At 43.8% G+C, this 16,264-nt stretch overlaps 2 protein-coding genes across 6 annotated transcripts in view; both read right to left on the minus strand.

The window, feature by feature from the left end:
- Nucleotides 1–8,530: 8,530 nt before the first annotated feature.
- On the minus strand, nt 8,531–11,616 carry cldn34a (claudin 34a). 2 transcript variants are annotated; one of them, XM_074636813.1, is made up of 2 exons: nt 11,467–11,616; nt 8,531–9,662 (listed from the first exon to the last, which is right to left on the minus strand). In XM_074636813.1, exon 2 carries the CDS (start codon nt 9,581–9,583, stop codon nt 8,783–8,785), a length of 801 nt encoding a protein of 266 aa, XP_074492914.1. In that variant the 5' UTR covers nt 9,584–9,662; nt 11,467–11,616; the 3' UTR covers nt 8,531–8,782. The 2 variants fall into 2 exon arrangements, with proteins under 2 accessions (XP_074492914.1, XP_074492915.1); XM_074636814.1 differs by having other exon boundaries at nt 8,531–9,659; nt 11,467–11,596.
- Nucleotides 11,617–11,728: 112 nt separating this feature from the next.
- shroom2a (shroom family member 2a) overlaps nt 11,729–16,264 on the minus strand; it is a 50,727-nt gene continuing 46,191 nt past the window's right edge. For all 4 annotated transcript variants that reach the window (XM_074636776.1, XM_074636777.1, XM_074636778.1 and 1 more), the window contains 3 exons: nt 15,451–15,622; nt 15,041–15,313; nt 11,729–13,835 (listed from right to left, as the gene is read on the minus strand). In XM_074636776.1, coding sequence (XP_074492877.1) covers nt 13,563–13,835; nt 15,041–15,313; nt 15,451–15,622 — 718 coding nt within the window. In that variant the 3' untranslated portion in view covers nt 11,729–13,562. The remainder of the gene's footprint in view (nt 13,836–15,040; nt 15,314–15,450; nt 15,623–16,264) is intronic.

The raw sequence follows: 16,264 nt of genomic DNA on the forward strand, positions 1-16,264 counted from the left end.
TAACCTATTTTGGGGTCCCTGCGGGGACAGAAAGCAGCCGCCATCGGTCCGTCAGGTCGGCCCGCGGCGGTGGAAACGCAGCGTGAGACTAATTCCATCAGATTTCCTGGTCACTCGCTGAGCTAAGCTGTGTTTAATGAACGCTCTAATGGGCGGCGTGTACTGTGAAGAATGTAGAACAGGTTGACATAATTACACGAGGTCAGAGGGCGCCGCCGCTCGCTGCTCTCCCAAAACCCGTCTGCATCGTTCACACAGAGGGACATAGATGTGTTATTGCATGGTCACCTAATGATGCGACTTTTTATGCACTAATGAGTGATAATGATGTTGTCACAGAAACAGATGTTGCCTTCAGGGGCCGAGACTTTTGCTTTAGTTCAGAGGTCAGCAACCTGCGTCTCTTTAGCTCCTCTCCAGTGGAAATGAATAACTGTTTTTTTGTTTACATTTTCATTTTTATTTATCATTGTTGTAGGTCTATGGTACGACGGTACGGTGGAGTATCAGGGCCACATTGAGGAAAAACAATAAATCTGAGATTTCAAGAATAAAGTCATAATATTATAAAGTAGTACTTTTACGTGTTATTTTCTTTTTTTCTCGTAGTTATGACTTTATTCTCGTAATATTATGACTTTTTTCCTCGTTAAGTTATGACTTCTCAGATGTTTTTACCCTCAATGTGGCCCCAATACCCCGTAGTGCATTTGCTCTTTGGCCCTCACTGCATTAGACTTATATACTATATATAGTATATTTTATATATAGTATATATATATATATATATATACACTATATATATATACTATATACTATATACTATATACTATATACTATATACTTAGACTATAAACTGTGTTACCTTCATCACAATGATCAAATGTTTTGTGGCTCCAGACAGATTTGTTTGGCTCTTCTGATAGTAAAGGTTTCTGACCCCGGCACTAGAGGATGTAAAAAGCCCCCCCCGCCCCCAAACCTCATCCTCCGACGCCACCCAGGCTGCCGGGAGGCTCCTCCCCCCCCATCCTCTGCCGGGAGGTTCCCCCGGCGTGAGGGCGGCTATCAGCAGGAGGAGGCAGCGAAAACAACTGCACAGATGTTCTCCTTGATTACCGTCAGAGGAAATGGAAATGTCGTCTTCTCAGGAGGAATTATGTTTAAACGCATCCGACTGCAAACAAACAAACACACCCCGAGGGTTCGATATCAAACGCACCCCGAGGGGTCGATATCAAACGCACCCCGAGGGGTCGATATCAAACCCACCCCGAGGGGTCGATATCAAACGCACCCCGAGGGGTCCATATCACACCGCTCGCAGCCAGGTGATTGATTGGCTGTAACGTCACATTTCTTCTACGCTGACAGATGGAGGTCAGATGGAGATTTTCAGAGTTCAGACTCTGATAAGATACGATTGTTGGTGAACTACAGTTTAGTGAAATCAGTGTTGCGTTACTCAACACGCTCATAAAAGATAAACCATCACAACCAGATCCTCCTCATCAGTGTTATCTGGGATGAGAACGGAGTAAAGCACCAATACAGTAAAGTACATATAAATTATCAGCAAAACGGTACTTAAAGTATCAAAAGTAAAAGTCCTAAACGTGCAGAAAGATGTTCCTGAAGCCTCAGCCTGTGAGCAGCATGTTCCTGTAGCCTCAGCCTGTGAGCAGCATGTTCCTGAAGCCTCAGCCTGTAGGCAGCATGTTCCTGTAGCCTCAGCCTGTAGGCAGCATGTTCCTGTAGCCTCAGCCTGTAGGCAGCATGTTCCTGTAGCCTCAGCCTGTGAGCAGCATGTTCCTGTAGCCTCAGCCTGTAGGCAGCATGTTCCTGAAGCCTCAGCCTGTAGGCAGCATGTTCCTGTAGCCTCAGCCTGTAGGCAGCATGTTCCTGTAGCCTCAGCCTGTAGGCATCATGTTCCTGAAGCCTCAGCCTGTAGGCAGCATGTTCCTGAAGCCTCAGCCTGTAGGCAGCATGTTCCTGAAGCCTCAGCCTGTAGGCAGCATGTTCCTGAAGCCTCCGCCTGTAGGCAGCATGTTCCTGTAGCCTCAGCCTGTAGGCATCATGTTCCTGAAGCCTCCGCCTGTAGGCATCATGTTCCTGAAGCCTCAGCCTGTAGGCATCATGTTCCTGAAGCCTCCGCCTGTAGGCAGCATGTTCCTGAAGCCTCAGCCTGTAGGCATCATGTTCCTGAAGCCTCCGCCTGTAGGCATCATGTTCCTGAAGCCTCCGCCTGTAGGCAGCATGTTCCTGAAGCCTCCGCCTGTAGGCATCATGTTCCTGAAGCCTCAGCCTGTAGGCAGCATGTTCCTGAAGCCTCAGCCTGTAGGCAGCATGTTCCTGAAGCCTCCGCCTGTAGGCAGCATGTTCCTGAAGCCTCAGCCTGTAGGCAGCATGTTCCTGAAGCCTCAGCCTGTAGGCATCATGTTCCTGAAGCCTCAGCCTGTAGGCAGCATGTTCCTGAAGCCTCAGCCTGTAGGCAGCATGTTCCTGAAGCCTCAGCCTGTAGGCAGCATGTTCCTGAAGCCTCAGCCTGTAGGCAGCATGTTCCTGTAGCCTCAGCCTGTAGGCAGCATGTTCCTGAAGCCTCAGCCTGTAGGCAGCATGTTCCTGAAGCCTCAGCCTGTAGGCAGCATGTTCCTGAAGCCTCCGCCTGTAGGCATCATGTTCCTGAAGCCTCAGCCTGTAGGCATCATGTTCCTGAAGCCTCAGCCTGTAGGCATCATGTTCCTGAAGCCTCAGCCTGTAGGCAGCATGTTCCTGTAGCCTCAGCCTGTAGGCAGCATGTTCCTGTAGCCTCAGCCTGTAGGCATCATGTTCCTGTAGCCTCAGCCTGTAGGCAGCATGTTCCTGAAGCCTCAGCCTGTAGGCAGCATGTTCCTGAAGCCTCAGCCTGTAGGCAGCATGTTCCTGAAGCCTCCGCCTGTAGGCATCATGTTCCTGAAGCCTCAGCCTGTAGGCATCATGTTCCTGAAGCCTCAGCCTGTAGGCATCATGTTCCTGAAGCCTCAGCCTGTAGGCAGCATGTTCCTGAAGCCTCAGCCTGTAGGCAGCATGTTCCTGAAGCCTCAGCCTGTAGGCAGCATGTTCCTGAAGCCTCAGCCTGTAGGCAGCATGTTCCTGAAGCCTCAGCCTGTGAGCAGCATGTTCCTGTAGCCTCAGCCTGTAGGCAGCATGTTCCTGAAGCCTCAGCCTGTAGGCAGCATGTTCCTGAAGCCTCAGCCTGTAGGCATCATGTTCCTGTAGCCTCAGCCTGTAGGCAGCATGTTCCTGAAGCCTCAGCCTGTAGGCATCATGTTCCTGAAGCCTCAGCCTGTAGGCAGCATGTTCCTGAAGCCTCAGCCTGTAGGCATCATGTTGCTGCTGTAGCTGCTCCAGGTGGAGCTCATGTTCTTTTAAAGGTGCTGAATGTGACGGCTCGTAGCGAACAATGCTAACAGCGCTAACAAAGGCCTCGCTGCTGACAGAGCTAACTGGAGGTTGGGTGTTATGTTACCATGACGACGCCGTCGTCTTTTTAAAGCCGTTTGGTTCCTTCAAATGAAACTGGTGACCTTCCTTCCTTCTTCCCTACCTACCTCCCTACCTTCCTTCCTTCCTTCCTTCCTTCCTTCCTTCCTTCCTTCCTTCCTTCCTACCTTCCTACCTCCCTCCCTACCTTCCTTCCTTCCTACCTACTTCCCTACCTACCTACCTACCTCCCTCCCTACCTCCCTACCTCCCTCCCTACCTTCCTACCTACTTCCCTTCCTACCTTCCTAGTTAGAAGTGTTAGATTGGTGGCGTTGCCCTTTAAGCGACGTCACAGACGTCTGTAACTGGAGCTGCTTTATCTTTAACTGGTTTAATATTTAACGTGTTGCCTTTTAAAAGCTCATCATATATTATTTTTATGTAAAGTAATCAGTAAAGTTTTATCTTTCAGATGACTGTAGTTACTCGTGGCTACACACGGAGACGACTCTGACTATAATAACTCTCTGATTTGATCTCTGGGGTCGATTACAGGAAGATGAAACGTCATAATGAGACTCATCTGTTCAGAGGTTTCACCACCAATCAGCTCTCGTCAATCTGCTGCAAATCAAAATGTCCTTCTATAGACCTCCGGTCGGCTTCGGGGAATCATACTTTGGACATCTTAACGGTTTCACTGATCACCTTCCTTCCCGCTTATCAGCTCTCCTCCATTAAACATCATAGCTGATAGATGACTTCGCCTCACAGATTAGATAAAACAGGAGTGTATTATGTCGGCTTATCTGCAGAGGGGAATGTGCAACGGAGAGGTAGGAGGCTGGTGAAGACAGAGACCAAAGAACTATTTAAATACTTTCACCACATCTCTTATCTGGAGGAATGTTTTTTAACAATTAAATTAATACAGACGTAGGCAAAGTTGTTGGTAACGTTCCGTTAAAGAGAGAAAAACCCACAATGGTCACTGAAATAACTTGAAACTGACAAAAGTAATAATAAATAAAAATTTACTGAAAATGAACTAATGAAAATCAGATATTGTTTTTGAATTGTGGTTCAACAGAATCATTTTAAAAATGATGGTACCCTTAGAAAAGATGTAAAATAATGTGACCATAGGGACATATTAAACTAAGGTGTGTCCTGTAATTAGCATCACAGGTATCTTCAAACTTGTAATCAGTCAGTCTGCCTATTTAAAGGGTGAAAAGTAGTCACTGTGCTGTTTGGCATCATGGTGTGTACCACACTGAACATGGACCACAGAAAGCTAAGGAGAGAGTTGTCTCAGGAGATCAGAAAGAACATTATAGACCTTCATGTTAAAGGTAAAGGCTATAAGACCATCTCCAAGCAGCTTGATGTTCCTGTGACTACAGCTGCACATATTATTCAGAAGTTTAAGGTCCATGGGACTGTAGCCTACCTCCCTGGACGTGGCCGCAAGAGGAAAATTGATGACAAATCGAAGAGACGGATAATACGAATGGTAACCAAAGAGCCCAGAACAACTTACAAAGAGATTAGAGGTGAACTCCAAGGTCAAGGTACATCAGTGTCAGATCGCACCATCCGTCACTGTTTGAGCCAAAGTGGACTTAATGGAAGACAACCGAGGAGGACACCAAATCATAAAAAAGCGAGACTGGAATTTTCCAAAATGCATATTGACAAGCCACAAAGCTTCTGGGAGAATGTCCTTTGGACAGATGAGACAAAACTGGAGCTTTTTGGCAAGTCACATCAGCTCTATGTTCACAGACGAAGAGATGAAGCATCCAAAGAAAAGAACACTGTACCTAATGTGAAACATGGAGGAGGCTCGGTTATGTTATGGGGCTGCTTTGTTGCATCTGGCACAGGGTGTCTTGAATCTGTGCAGCGTGCAATGAAATCTCAAGACTATCAAGGCATTCTGGAGTGAAATGTGCTGCCCAGTGTCAGAAAGCTTGGTCTCAGTTGCAGGTCATGGGTCCTCAAACAGGATAATGACCCAAAACACATCTAAAAACACCCAAGAATGGCTAAGAACTAAACATTGGACTATTCTGAAGTGGCCTTCTATGAGCCCGGATCTAAATCCTATTGAACATCTGTGGAAGGAGCTGAAACATGCATTCGGAGAAGGCACCCTTCAAACCTGAGACAGCTGGAGCAGTTTGCTCACGAGGAGTGGGCCAACATACCTGTCGACAGGTGCAGAAGTCTCATTGAGAGTTACAGAAATCACTTGATTGCAGTGATTGCCTCAAAAGGTTGTGCAACAAAATATTAAGTTAATGTTACCATCATTTTTGTCTAGGCCAGTTTCATTAGTTTGTTTTTTTAAATGATTCTGCTGAACCATAATTCAAAAACAATATCTGATTTTCATTAGTTCATTTTCAGTGCATTTTTATTTATTATTACTTTTGTCAGTTTCAAGTTATTTCAGTGACCATTGTGGGTTTTTCTCTCTTTAACGGAACGTTACCAACAACTTTGCCTACGTCTGTATGAGCTCCTCTAGCAGCAGGTCGGAGCTCCAGAGCTCCTCTAGCAGCAGGTCAGAGCTCCAGAGCTCCTCCAGCAGCAGGTCTGAGCTCCAGAGTTCCTCTAGCAGCAGGTCTGAGCTCCAGAGCTCCTCTAACAGCAGGTCAGAGCTCCAGAGCTCCTCTAACAGCAGGTCTGAGCTCCAGAGCTCCTCTAGCAGCAGGTCAGAGCTCCTCCAGCAGCAGGTCGGAGCTCCAGAGCTCCTCTAGCAGCAGGTCAGAGCTCCTCCAGCAGCAGGTCAGAGCTCCAGAGCTCCTCCAGCAGCAGGTCGGAGCTCCTCCACCAGCAGGTCGGAGCTCCAGAGCTCCTCTAGCAGCAGGTCAGAGCTCCTCCAGCAGCAGGTCGGAGCTCCAGAGCTCCTCCAGCAGCAGGTCGGAGCTCCAGAGCTCCTCAAGCAGCAGGTCGGAGCTCCAGAGCTCCTCAAGCAGCAGGTCGGAGCTCCAGAGCTCCTCCAGCAGCAGGTCGGAGCTCCAGAGCTCCTCCAGCAGCAGGTCGGAGCTCCAGAGCTCCTCAAGCAGCAGGTCGGAGCTCCAGAGCTCCTCCAGCAGCAGGTCGGAGCTCCAGAGCTCCTCAAGCAGCAGGTCGGAGCTCCAGAGCTCCTCAAGCAGCAGGTCGGAGCTCCAGAGCTCCTCCAGCAGCAGGTCGGAGCTCCAGAGCTCCTCCAGCAGCAGGTTCCACCTTTCATCCACTTCTGGGCCTCGTGTTTTTGACAGCTGAAGAGGCTCTTTTGTTCGGCAACAATCACCCCCCCCTCCATACTCACATGCCTGCTCTCGTCAGCCTCCTACCCGGGTCACATGAGCAGTCAACCTGACCCGCTAACATGGGCCCCCCCGTCAGAAGCCCACACCTTTGGCACGTCCTGTTGCCTCCCCCGTGGCGCTGCGTGGTGATATAAAGCTGATCAGTCATTAAAGCGACGCCGTCCAGAACAGCTCTGCTGGATAACAGAGAGATAAACTTTATTATTACAGATATGAAGCATTCGGCCCTGAACTCTGGCAACACTGATCCAACAGATCTGTACTCACCTCACACAGGAGACGGAAAACTGAATCCAGCTGGTTCGTTATAGCTTTAGGAACATGACAACAGGAACCAGTATGTTTGATTACAGGACAATATCAAAGTAAAACTATTTTCAATACTTTTATATTAAAGGGACAGTGTGCCGGATATGGTGCCATCTAGTGGTGTGGTTGCAGATTGCAACCAACTGAGTACCCCTCCTCCACTAATGTCTTTAATGCATTAATGCAACTTGTGATATTTAAGGAGAGTGAAGATACTGGTATCATATGAAACTATAAACCTGATGAATCCATCGGTACCAACCATGTCATACTAGCTGGTCATGAAGGAGGTTAAATAACGCTCCAAACTTAAACTAAATTTTGCCGAGGAAAAACTGTCATGTCCATGTTCAAAGGTGTCCCTTGACCTCTGACCTCCAGATGTGTGAATGTAAATGGGTTCTATGGGTACCCACGAGTCTCCCCTTTACAGACATGCCCACTTTATGATAATCACATGCAGTTTGGGGCAAGTCATAGTCAAGTCAGCACACTGACACACTGACAGCTGTTGTTGCCTGTTGGGCTGCAGTTTGACATGTTATGATTGGAGCATATTTTCGGATATTTTTTTTCAGACATTTGTTGTACTTTTTTCGAAAATTTTATTTTACTTTTTTTCATAAATATTTTCATAAATTTTTCAGACTTTTTTTTGACATATTTCAGAATTTCTTTTTAAAACTTTTTTTCACACATTTATTGGATATTTTTCAGACTTTTTTTCGGACATTGGTTGGATGTTTGTCGTACGTTTTTCAAAACATTTCATTTTACTTTTTTTCAGCCATTTTTCAGACTTTTTTTAAAAAAAATTTGGAGATTTGTCGTACTGTTTTCGGACATATTTCGGACATTTTTCAGACATTTAAAAAAAGAAAATGTTCATACATTTGTCGGACATTTTTCGATTTTTTTTAAAAACTTTTTTTGGGACATGCTTAATCTTTATGCTAAATGCAGTACCTGTGAGGGTTTATGGATCAATATCTGTCATTGTTTTGTGTTGTTAATTGATTTACAATAATAAATATATACATACATTTGCATAAAGCAGCATATTTGTCCACTCCCATGTTGATAAGAGGATTAAATACTTGACAAATCTCCCTTTAAGGTATATTTAGAACTGATAGAAAAAAAAAGTATTTAATCGACTGACAGTCCTAATTATAACTTTAGGAGAGCACTGAAAGTTCTCCTCTTAATCACACAGATTAAAAATGTTGAGATTTGATGGCGTCTCCAGAGGCTGTCGTCCAGTTTTATGAGAAGCTTATCTTTATTTGTTTGGCATTTAAATAACAACCTGACACACATTTATTTTTAACTCTTCTACGTGGTCTTGTGAGCGAGGAATGAATCATGAGGGCCGGCATTTGAATGTCACATTATCACAGTGCTTCTTTAAATGAGAATAACACTCTAGTAGTGATCGTTAATTCAGGTTTTATTCTTCAGATTATGGTTCAGCTGTCACAGGGAATTCTTGACTGTTATTCTGGATGATTCTGTGTTTTGATGTCTGGATTAATGTGTAGCTCACAGTGTTTCTGGTTATATATTAATACATATACATTAATACGAGATTCAGCGGCTTTAAATCTTTAAACTTTTCTTCTCTGACATCGTCCAAGTCTCTTTCTGTAAACCAGTAAAATGTCCTTGATGTTGGCGTTTTGTCCTCATGAGACTTCTTCACTGTAAAATGCAGGATTATCTCGACCCCGGTTGTCCCCGTTTGGTAATGTGGTCTTCTGTGCCGGGGCCGTCTCTGTCCAGGGACCATGGAGGGTGTCTCTGGTGTCCCGGGTGTCTCTGGTGTCCCGGGTGTCTTTGGGGTCCCGGGTGTCTCTGGGGGCCTCCGTTCTCAGGGCCACCCAGGCGTGGCGGTAGCAGAGGAAGAGCAGCCCGCTGATGAGCATCAGGATGGAGGCGATGATGCCCACGCCGATGGCCGAGCCGACCCGCTGCCTGGCGGGCGCGGCGGGGAGGTGGAACTCGGGAGGGAAGTCTATGGTTCTGTTGTTCAACACCGAGCTCATGTTCCACGCCAGCGGCACCAAGCAGATCGTCCCCGTCAGCACGTACAGGGCGCCCGCCAGCACGAAGACCAGCCTAATGTTCCTGCGGTCCTCCACAGAGAAGTACACCATCCTCATAGCCACGGCGGCGATGAGGTTCCCCGCCAGGCCGGAGATCAGCGCCAGCACCATGAACACCTGGGCCACGGAGATCTCGGCGGGGGCGAAGGCGTCCGAGACGCCGATGCTCCGACAGTTCTCTATCCCGGGGAGGGTGTGGCTGTAGAAACACGCCCTCCAGATGCCCACCCACGCCACGCCCGAGTTGACAACGGACACGTCGGCCACGTGCCACAGACGCCACTCGTTGAGGCCGGTCGTGGCCAGGATGAGGATCCACGCCACGGCCCCCGCCACCAGGCCCAGGAACTGCCAGTGAGCTGTGTGAGCCAGGTAGATCATCCTGACCGTAGGGACCGCTAACGCTCTGAGAGACGGACCGATGAATCACACATCGCTGACGTCACACCGTCCACACCTGCTGACGACATAAACTGAGTTTAAACAGCTGACGTGTTCTCAGTTTATCCACATTAATATTCTGGATTTAATTCACATTTAATTTGGTATTTATAAACACTTATACTGTTTAACATCTACGGTATAAAGTACGATAAACTTGGATGAGACAGTAGGAGGAGAGCTGCATCCATCAACATGTCTGTGGTGTCTTGTACCAACGGGACTCTGAAATACACCTTTAAAGGGTCAGTTCACCCACTTTTCTCTAGCGGCATCTCGCCATGTTGAGCTGGAGTTAAGATCCTGGTATCATATGAAACTCTAGAACCTGATGAATCCATCGGTACCAACCATGTCACACTAGCTGGTCATGAAGGAGGTTAAATAACGCCCCAAACTTAACGCTAAATTTTGGCGAGGAAAAACTGTCATGGCCATTTTCAAAGGGGTCCCTTGACCTCTGACCTCCAGATCAGTGAATGTAAATGGGTTCTATGGGTACCCACGAGTCTCCCCTTTACAGACATGCCCACTTTATGATAATCACATGCAGTTTGGGGCAAGTCATAGTCAAGTCAGCACACTGACACACTGACAGCTGTTGTTGCCTGTTGGGCTGCAGTTTGACATGTTATGATTGGAGCTGATTTTCGGATATTTTTTTTCAGACATTTTGTTGGACTTTTTTTCGGACATTTTATTTTACTTTTTTTCATACATTTTTTGCACTTTTTTAGACATTTTTTGGAGATTTGCCGTACTTTTTTCGGACATATTTCGGACATTTTTTAAAAAACTTTTTTTTCAGACATGCTAAATCTTTATGCTAAATGCAGTACCTGTGAGGGTTTATGGACAATATCTGTCATTGTTTTGTGTTAACTTTTTTCTGACATTTTTCAGACATTGTTTTTTACTTTTTTCGGACGGTTGTCGGACATTTGTTGGACATTTGTCGTCGTTTTTTTTTAGCACATATTTTGGAAATTTTTCAGAAATATTTTAAACTTGTTTTTCATACTTTTGTCAGACATTTTTCGGACTTTTTATCTGATATTTTTCGGACATTCTTTTTAACTTTTTTTTCCGGACATTTGTTGGATATTTGTCGAACTTTTTTAGTACATATTTCATAATTATTTTATTTTTTTAACTTTTTTTTTTTAACATTTTTTATACACTTTTCAGACTTTTTAAAAACTTTTCTTTGTTGATATTTTTCTGACTGTTTTTGGGACTTTTTTTCAGACATGCTAAATCTTTATGCTAAATGCAGTACCTGTGAGGGTTTCTGGACAATATCTGTCATTGTTTTGTTAATGGATTTACAATAATAAATATATACATACATTTGTACAAAGCAGCATATTTGTCCACTCCCATGTTGATAAGAGGATTAAATACTTGACAAATCTCCCTTTAAGGTTCATTTTGAACAGATAAAAAATCTACGATTAACTAGTGATTAATGACGATTAAATATTTTAATCAATTGACAGCCCTAATATATTTATAACTTTTAATATCATTATTATACTTTGTTATTTTTGAGCATAGACGGCATAGAGCGATCTGAATATCTTATATTCTAACTTTCTCCTTAATTATCACAAATACAAACAAACAGTATCACAATATAACATCTACAAATACAACAGGAATAAATCAATATCATCCAAGATGAAAATCAAAATGTGTTGAGAAGTAGAATAAACTTTTTTAAAGTTGCAGCAGAGGAGCAAAGAAAGTGTTCTAGTTACTGGAGTTAATGATTGTCAGTTTAAACATGTTATATAGTCAAATAAAAACATCTGGTTACTCACCTCAACGTGTCTCAAGTTCTCAACATGAACCCAATCCTTCCACAGATGTGTTATTGATCACAGGAGAATGAATCTGAGCGTTAGTTCACATGTTGTGTTTGTCTTTGTGATAGAAAATCTGTTAACACCTGACAGTTAAAGATCCACTCCAACGTCACCTTAACCTTCCTCACTATCAGGTGAGAGCAGGGCGTGGTGGAGGAGTTAATGAACGACAGACAGAATGACCGATCGCCGGTCAGAAATCAATCACACAGGTGACTTCGGCCGACTCTTTTATTCAACGTAAAGGAGCACAGCTGGTAAAGTGTTAAGAGTCAGGCTGTAGCAGTGCATGAAGCAGTGTGAAACAAAACAACCGTTCAATCCGTCAAAGCTGGTAACAAAATGCTTTGGAATGATTCACTTCCATGTATTTGGTTGCAAAATGATCAACCTGATTTTAGTGTTGAAATATATCTAGAAGTCAAGTAACAACTGTGGAAACTATCTGCACACAGTGAAGTAATACAAACACTTGGGGTCAACGTATATCATCATCTAAACACGTCTCTTTTTTTTTATCTGTGTGTGAATAAAACAGCAGCAACATGCAGCGGTGGATGAACAGCGTTGGCGGTGACATGGGTGACTCCCCAGGCACTTCAAAAATAATGTGGATTTCACTTGAGTTAAAGTGTGGATGTGAAGTGCTTCTGTTCCTTCTGTGACCGGGTCCATTCACAGGCTGCTGCACCGCCTTCATCCTCCGTTTATTGCAGAAGAAAGCGCTTCTTCACTGACGAAAAATCTGATATAAAAGGCCACTAGTACATATTCATATATAAATGTGTTATTAACAAACACTGTTACTGAAATAGTGGGCCAGATTTGATGTGAAAAAGGGTTTTTCAGATTGTGAAATTATTTAAACATGATAAATATTCAGGTAGCACGGCTGCTCAAAATCAGTTAAAGATAAAATACTGTCCCCTCCTGCGCAGATTCAAAAGGCTACAATAAATTACTAAAAAAAACAAAAACAATAAAAACAAAAGCAAAAATGGCATGAAAGACATTAGATACAGTGGTAGGTGGATGCCAGTATGGAGGACTAAACCTGCCAAAATAAAAAATAAATAAATAAATGACTCGATAAATAAATAAATGCTGTTAAAAGTAACAAAAATAATATTAAAAATAAATGTAGCCATTAATTAATTGATAAAATGTGACAAATTGATATTTCTGTTTTAATTTTATTTTTTTTTTAAATTGATTTACCTTTGTATAAATCCCCTTATTTATTTACTCCTGTTTAATTTCCACATTTATTTATGTATTTATTTTTTATGCATTTTTAAATGTTTTTATTTATTTTTTTATTTATTTTTAAATGTATTTATTTATTTTTGCATTTATTTTTGTATTTATTTCATATTTATTTTTAAATGTATGTATTTATTTATGTGTTTAAGCATTTATTTATTTATTTCTGCATGATTTTCCCTTATTTATCTCTGTATTCTTTTCTTTAGACATTTATTGTTTTCACATTTCTGTCTCATTATATAATAAATGCACAAATAAATAAATGAAAAATAAATGCATAAATAAAAATAAATGCAAAAATAAGTAAATACATAAATAAGTAAAAGTGGAAATTAAATGGATAAATAAATAAGGGAATTAATACAATGGTAAATAAATACAAAATAAAAACAGAAATATCAATTTATGTCCCATTTTATCAATTCATTAATGACTCCCTTTATTTTTAATATTATTTTTGCTACTTTTAATGGCATATTTATTTATTTATCGAGTCATTTATTTATTTATTCATTTATTTTTTATTTATTTTGGCAGGTTCCGTCCTCCATACAGGAGAAGCAGCATCTTTCATAGAGGAGTTTCTTCTGGCTGCTGTGAGTCCACGAGGTGTTTTATGGCAGTCGAGACGCTTCAGCACAGAACTGAGTAATGTCTGTTAGTCTCTGCAGACTCTTCGTCTCCGTCTCCCTCTGCTGGACACCAGGTTCAACACATCATCACCATCACCATCATCATCATCATCATCATCAGCATCAGAGTCCAGCGTCCAGCGTCCAGCCTCCTCACAAGGCCAGCCTCTGCTCTATGGGCAGACTGTCCGTCAGACACTTGAGCTGCTCCTCGCCCAGTTTGATTTTATCCTCCAGCTTTCGTTGCTCGATGATGAGCGCCGACTTCATCTTGACAAAGTGCTCGTAGTCCGTGAGGCTGTCCTCCGGCAGCTGGTTGGCCAGGATGTCGTAAACCACGCGCTCCCGGCGGTCCAGGTTCTCCTTCAGCTCTTTCGCATCCTCGTGCTGACGAATCAGCAGCTTCCTCTTCTCGATCAGCGTTCGCTGTAGATGAAACACACGAGGAGGTTTCTCTGTTATCTGGTAGATTTCTAAAGGCCCTGATGGTTCAGGTCCACAGCCTCTGTCCTTTCCTTCTCATTCATTGTCTACGTAAGCAGCCGTGCAATGCATTCCCGGCGCGATTCGAGAGACGAACCGTCACGATGCCGCTCTAGGCTACTTTATGCAAATCACGGGCATCCGACGCAAATCGCCGCCTCTGGAAACTCCCTAGAAACTTTTAAACTAACCGTTGTTGATCCAAAATAAAGACAGATTCTTCACCTGCAGGATTATTTCTCATAAAATGTTTTCATAAACACATTTCGAGCCGTCATGTTGGTTCCAGTTTTAAACCAGCAGCAGCCCATGAGGGAAAGCGTTCGTCCAATCAGGTGTCTAGTGGCAGCCTATCAAGCGTCCAATGCTGGGAAGCGAGGTTAACCTGATCAATCATGATAAAAAAACGCCCCTGTGGACACGTACCATTACACAGTGATTGACAGTTTGGGGCAGTCGTTGGTCTAGTTTTTTCACCGTCGGCTCTAGTCTGCGCGTGTCGGAAGTTTCTTCGGCTGATTCAGCATGTTGAATCGGCGGCGGAGCTCGTCGGTGAGAGAAATCCCTCTGATTGGCTGTTAAACCAATCAGTGCACGAGAAGAAGAGAAACGGAAGCGAGGAAAGCAAGCCGACGAGTGAAGTCAAGAGGACACAAACACAGAAGGCTCTTCTCATGTTTCATCTCCAGATATTTTCACAGCGACATGAACATCCAACATTTCATTTGTTTTAAAACTGTCATCTGTGTCATTTAAAAAGCAACAACATACCTAATAGCAGACAAACAGTTATTTATATAGCTCTAAACTCAGGAGAAATTAAGCAATTTCCAGCCAAAAAAGTTGCAATAATCCCGCATATGGTGCTGTTGAGACAACCATTATCACCGCAGGGGAAAATCCTTCACCGCGACAGCCCTACGTATCATAACAACGGCTTGTATATCCGCCGTCCTCGGTCTTCCTGTTTCCCTTTGTGAATGATGAATACAGACTACCGCCGCCTGCTGCTGTAGAGAGTTATTTCCTCTCACGCAGGAGCAGAACGTACGTGCTAACTGTTTGTACATTTCTGACCAAGACAAAGGCGACGTGAGGCGACGCAACAGTCGGCCTTCGTCTGGGCCTTAAGGTTTACATGTACTCACCGTCTCGTCAGCTGTGGCGTCCTCCTCCAGACTGTTGAGGGCGTTCTCCACTCGAGCCAGGCGGCCCGACAGCGACAGCAGCAGGCTCACCACCTTGTCCAGGTCTCCGACAAACATCCTGAACTTGTCCAGCTCGTTGGGTTTGCAGATCTGCTGGACTCGAGCCTCCACCTCGTCTCCCAGAGCGTTGTTGTCCAGGACGTCCTCCTGGAGACTCTCGCGGGCCTCACGCAACACCTGAAGCTTCTTGCTGAGGCTGTCGATGAGCTCTTGCTGCAGGTGGGCATGAAAAACAAGACCAAAACTCTTCATTGTTTTATGTTACACTTTCCCAGCATGTTCACGCCCACAGAGTTACGTCATCGCATGAACACTAAACATATGAATGTTGCACGGTGAGTGTTTGGTACCTTCTTGTTGGCCAGATCGATGTCCAGCTCGTCCTCAGAGTCTTCCTCCTCCTGCTCCTGTTCCTGCATGTCCTTCATCTTAATCAGGAGCTCAGCTTTGGGAGCAGATGTGCTGTAATACGTCGAACTGGTCACCATGGTGACAGCTGATGCCATGCTGTCCTCCTTCTCCCTAAAACACAACCAACAAATAATGATTCTCATATTACCAAACCACATGAATGTCTTTATGTCCAAAGCTTCTACTGAGGTTTTTCAAATGAAGCTTTGAATGTCTGTTGTCAAATTTTATGACGTCATCACCCCTAAACAAAATCCTCAGTTTGAATTAAGTGATTCATCATTTTTTATTAAATCCACTTAATTGAATGAATAGAACTCGTCAGTGCGTTCCTCCCTTTGTGTGCGGCGAGCGGGAGAGCAAACACTTTCTTGACCGCAGTGAAAATGTTGTTTTTGAAAGGCAAAACGCCAACAAATATGAATTGAAGCAGAATATTTCAGTAGATAAAAACATGAAGTGATTTTTTAAAAATGATTACATTTATCTTTTGTCAATAAATGTTGACTTTTGGACTTCAGAACGCTCTGGTGGTATTGGAAAGGTTTTGATCACGTGAGTCTAAAACAATCCTGCGCAGCCTCCACTAGAATCTACTAATAGAATAATACTAATAATATTAATGGAACCTGATCTTTATCTGACACTGAGCAGAAATACCGGGTTTAAACACAATGAATAGACAAAAATGCATTTGTTCTTATGTGGCACGTATGATTTCTCTTAGCTACAGAACACGGTGGTTCACGGCCT

The sequence above is a fragment of the Sebastes fasciatus genome, chromosome 5, assembly GCF_043250625.1.
Source record: "Sebastes fasciatus isolate fSebFas1 chromosome 5, fSebFas1.pri, whole genome shotgun sequence".
NCBI lineage: Eukaryota > Metazoa > Chordata > Actinopteri > Perciformes > Sebastidae > Sebastes > Sebastes fasciatus.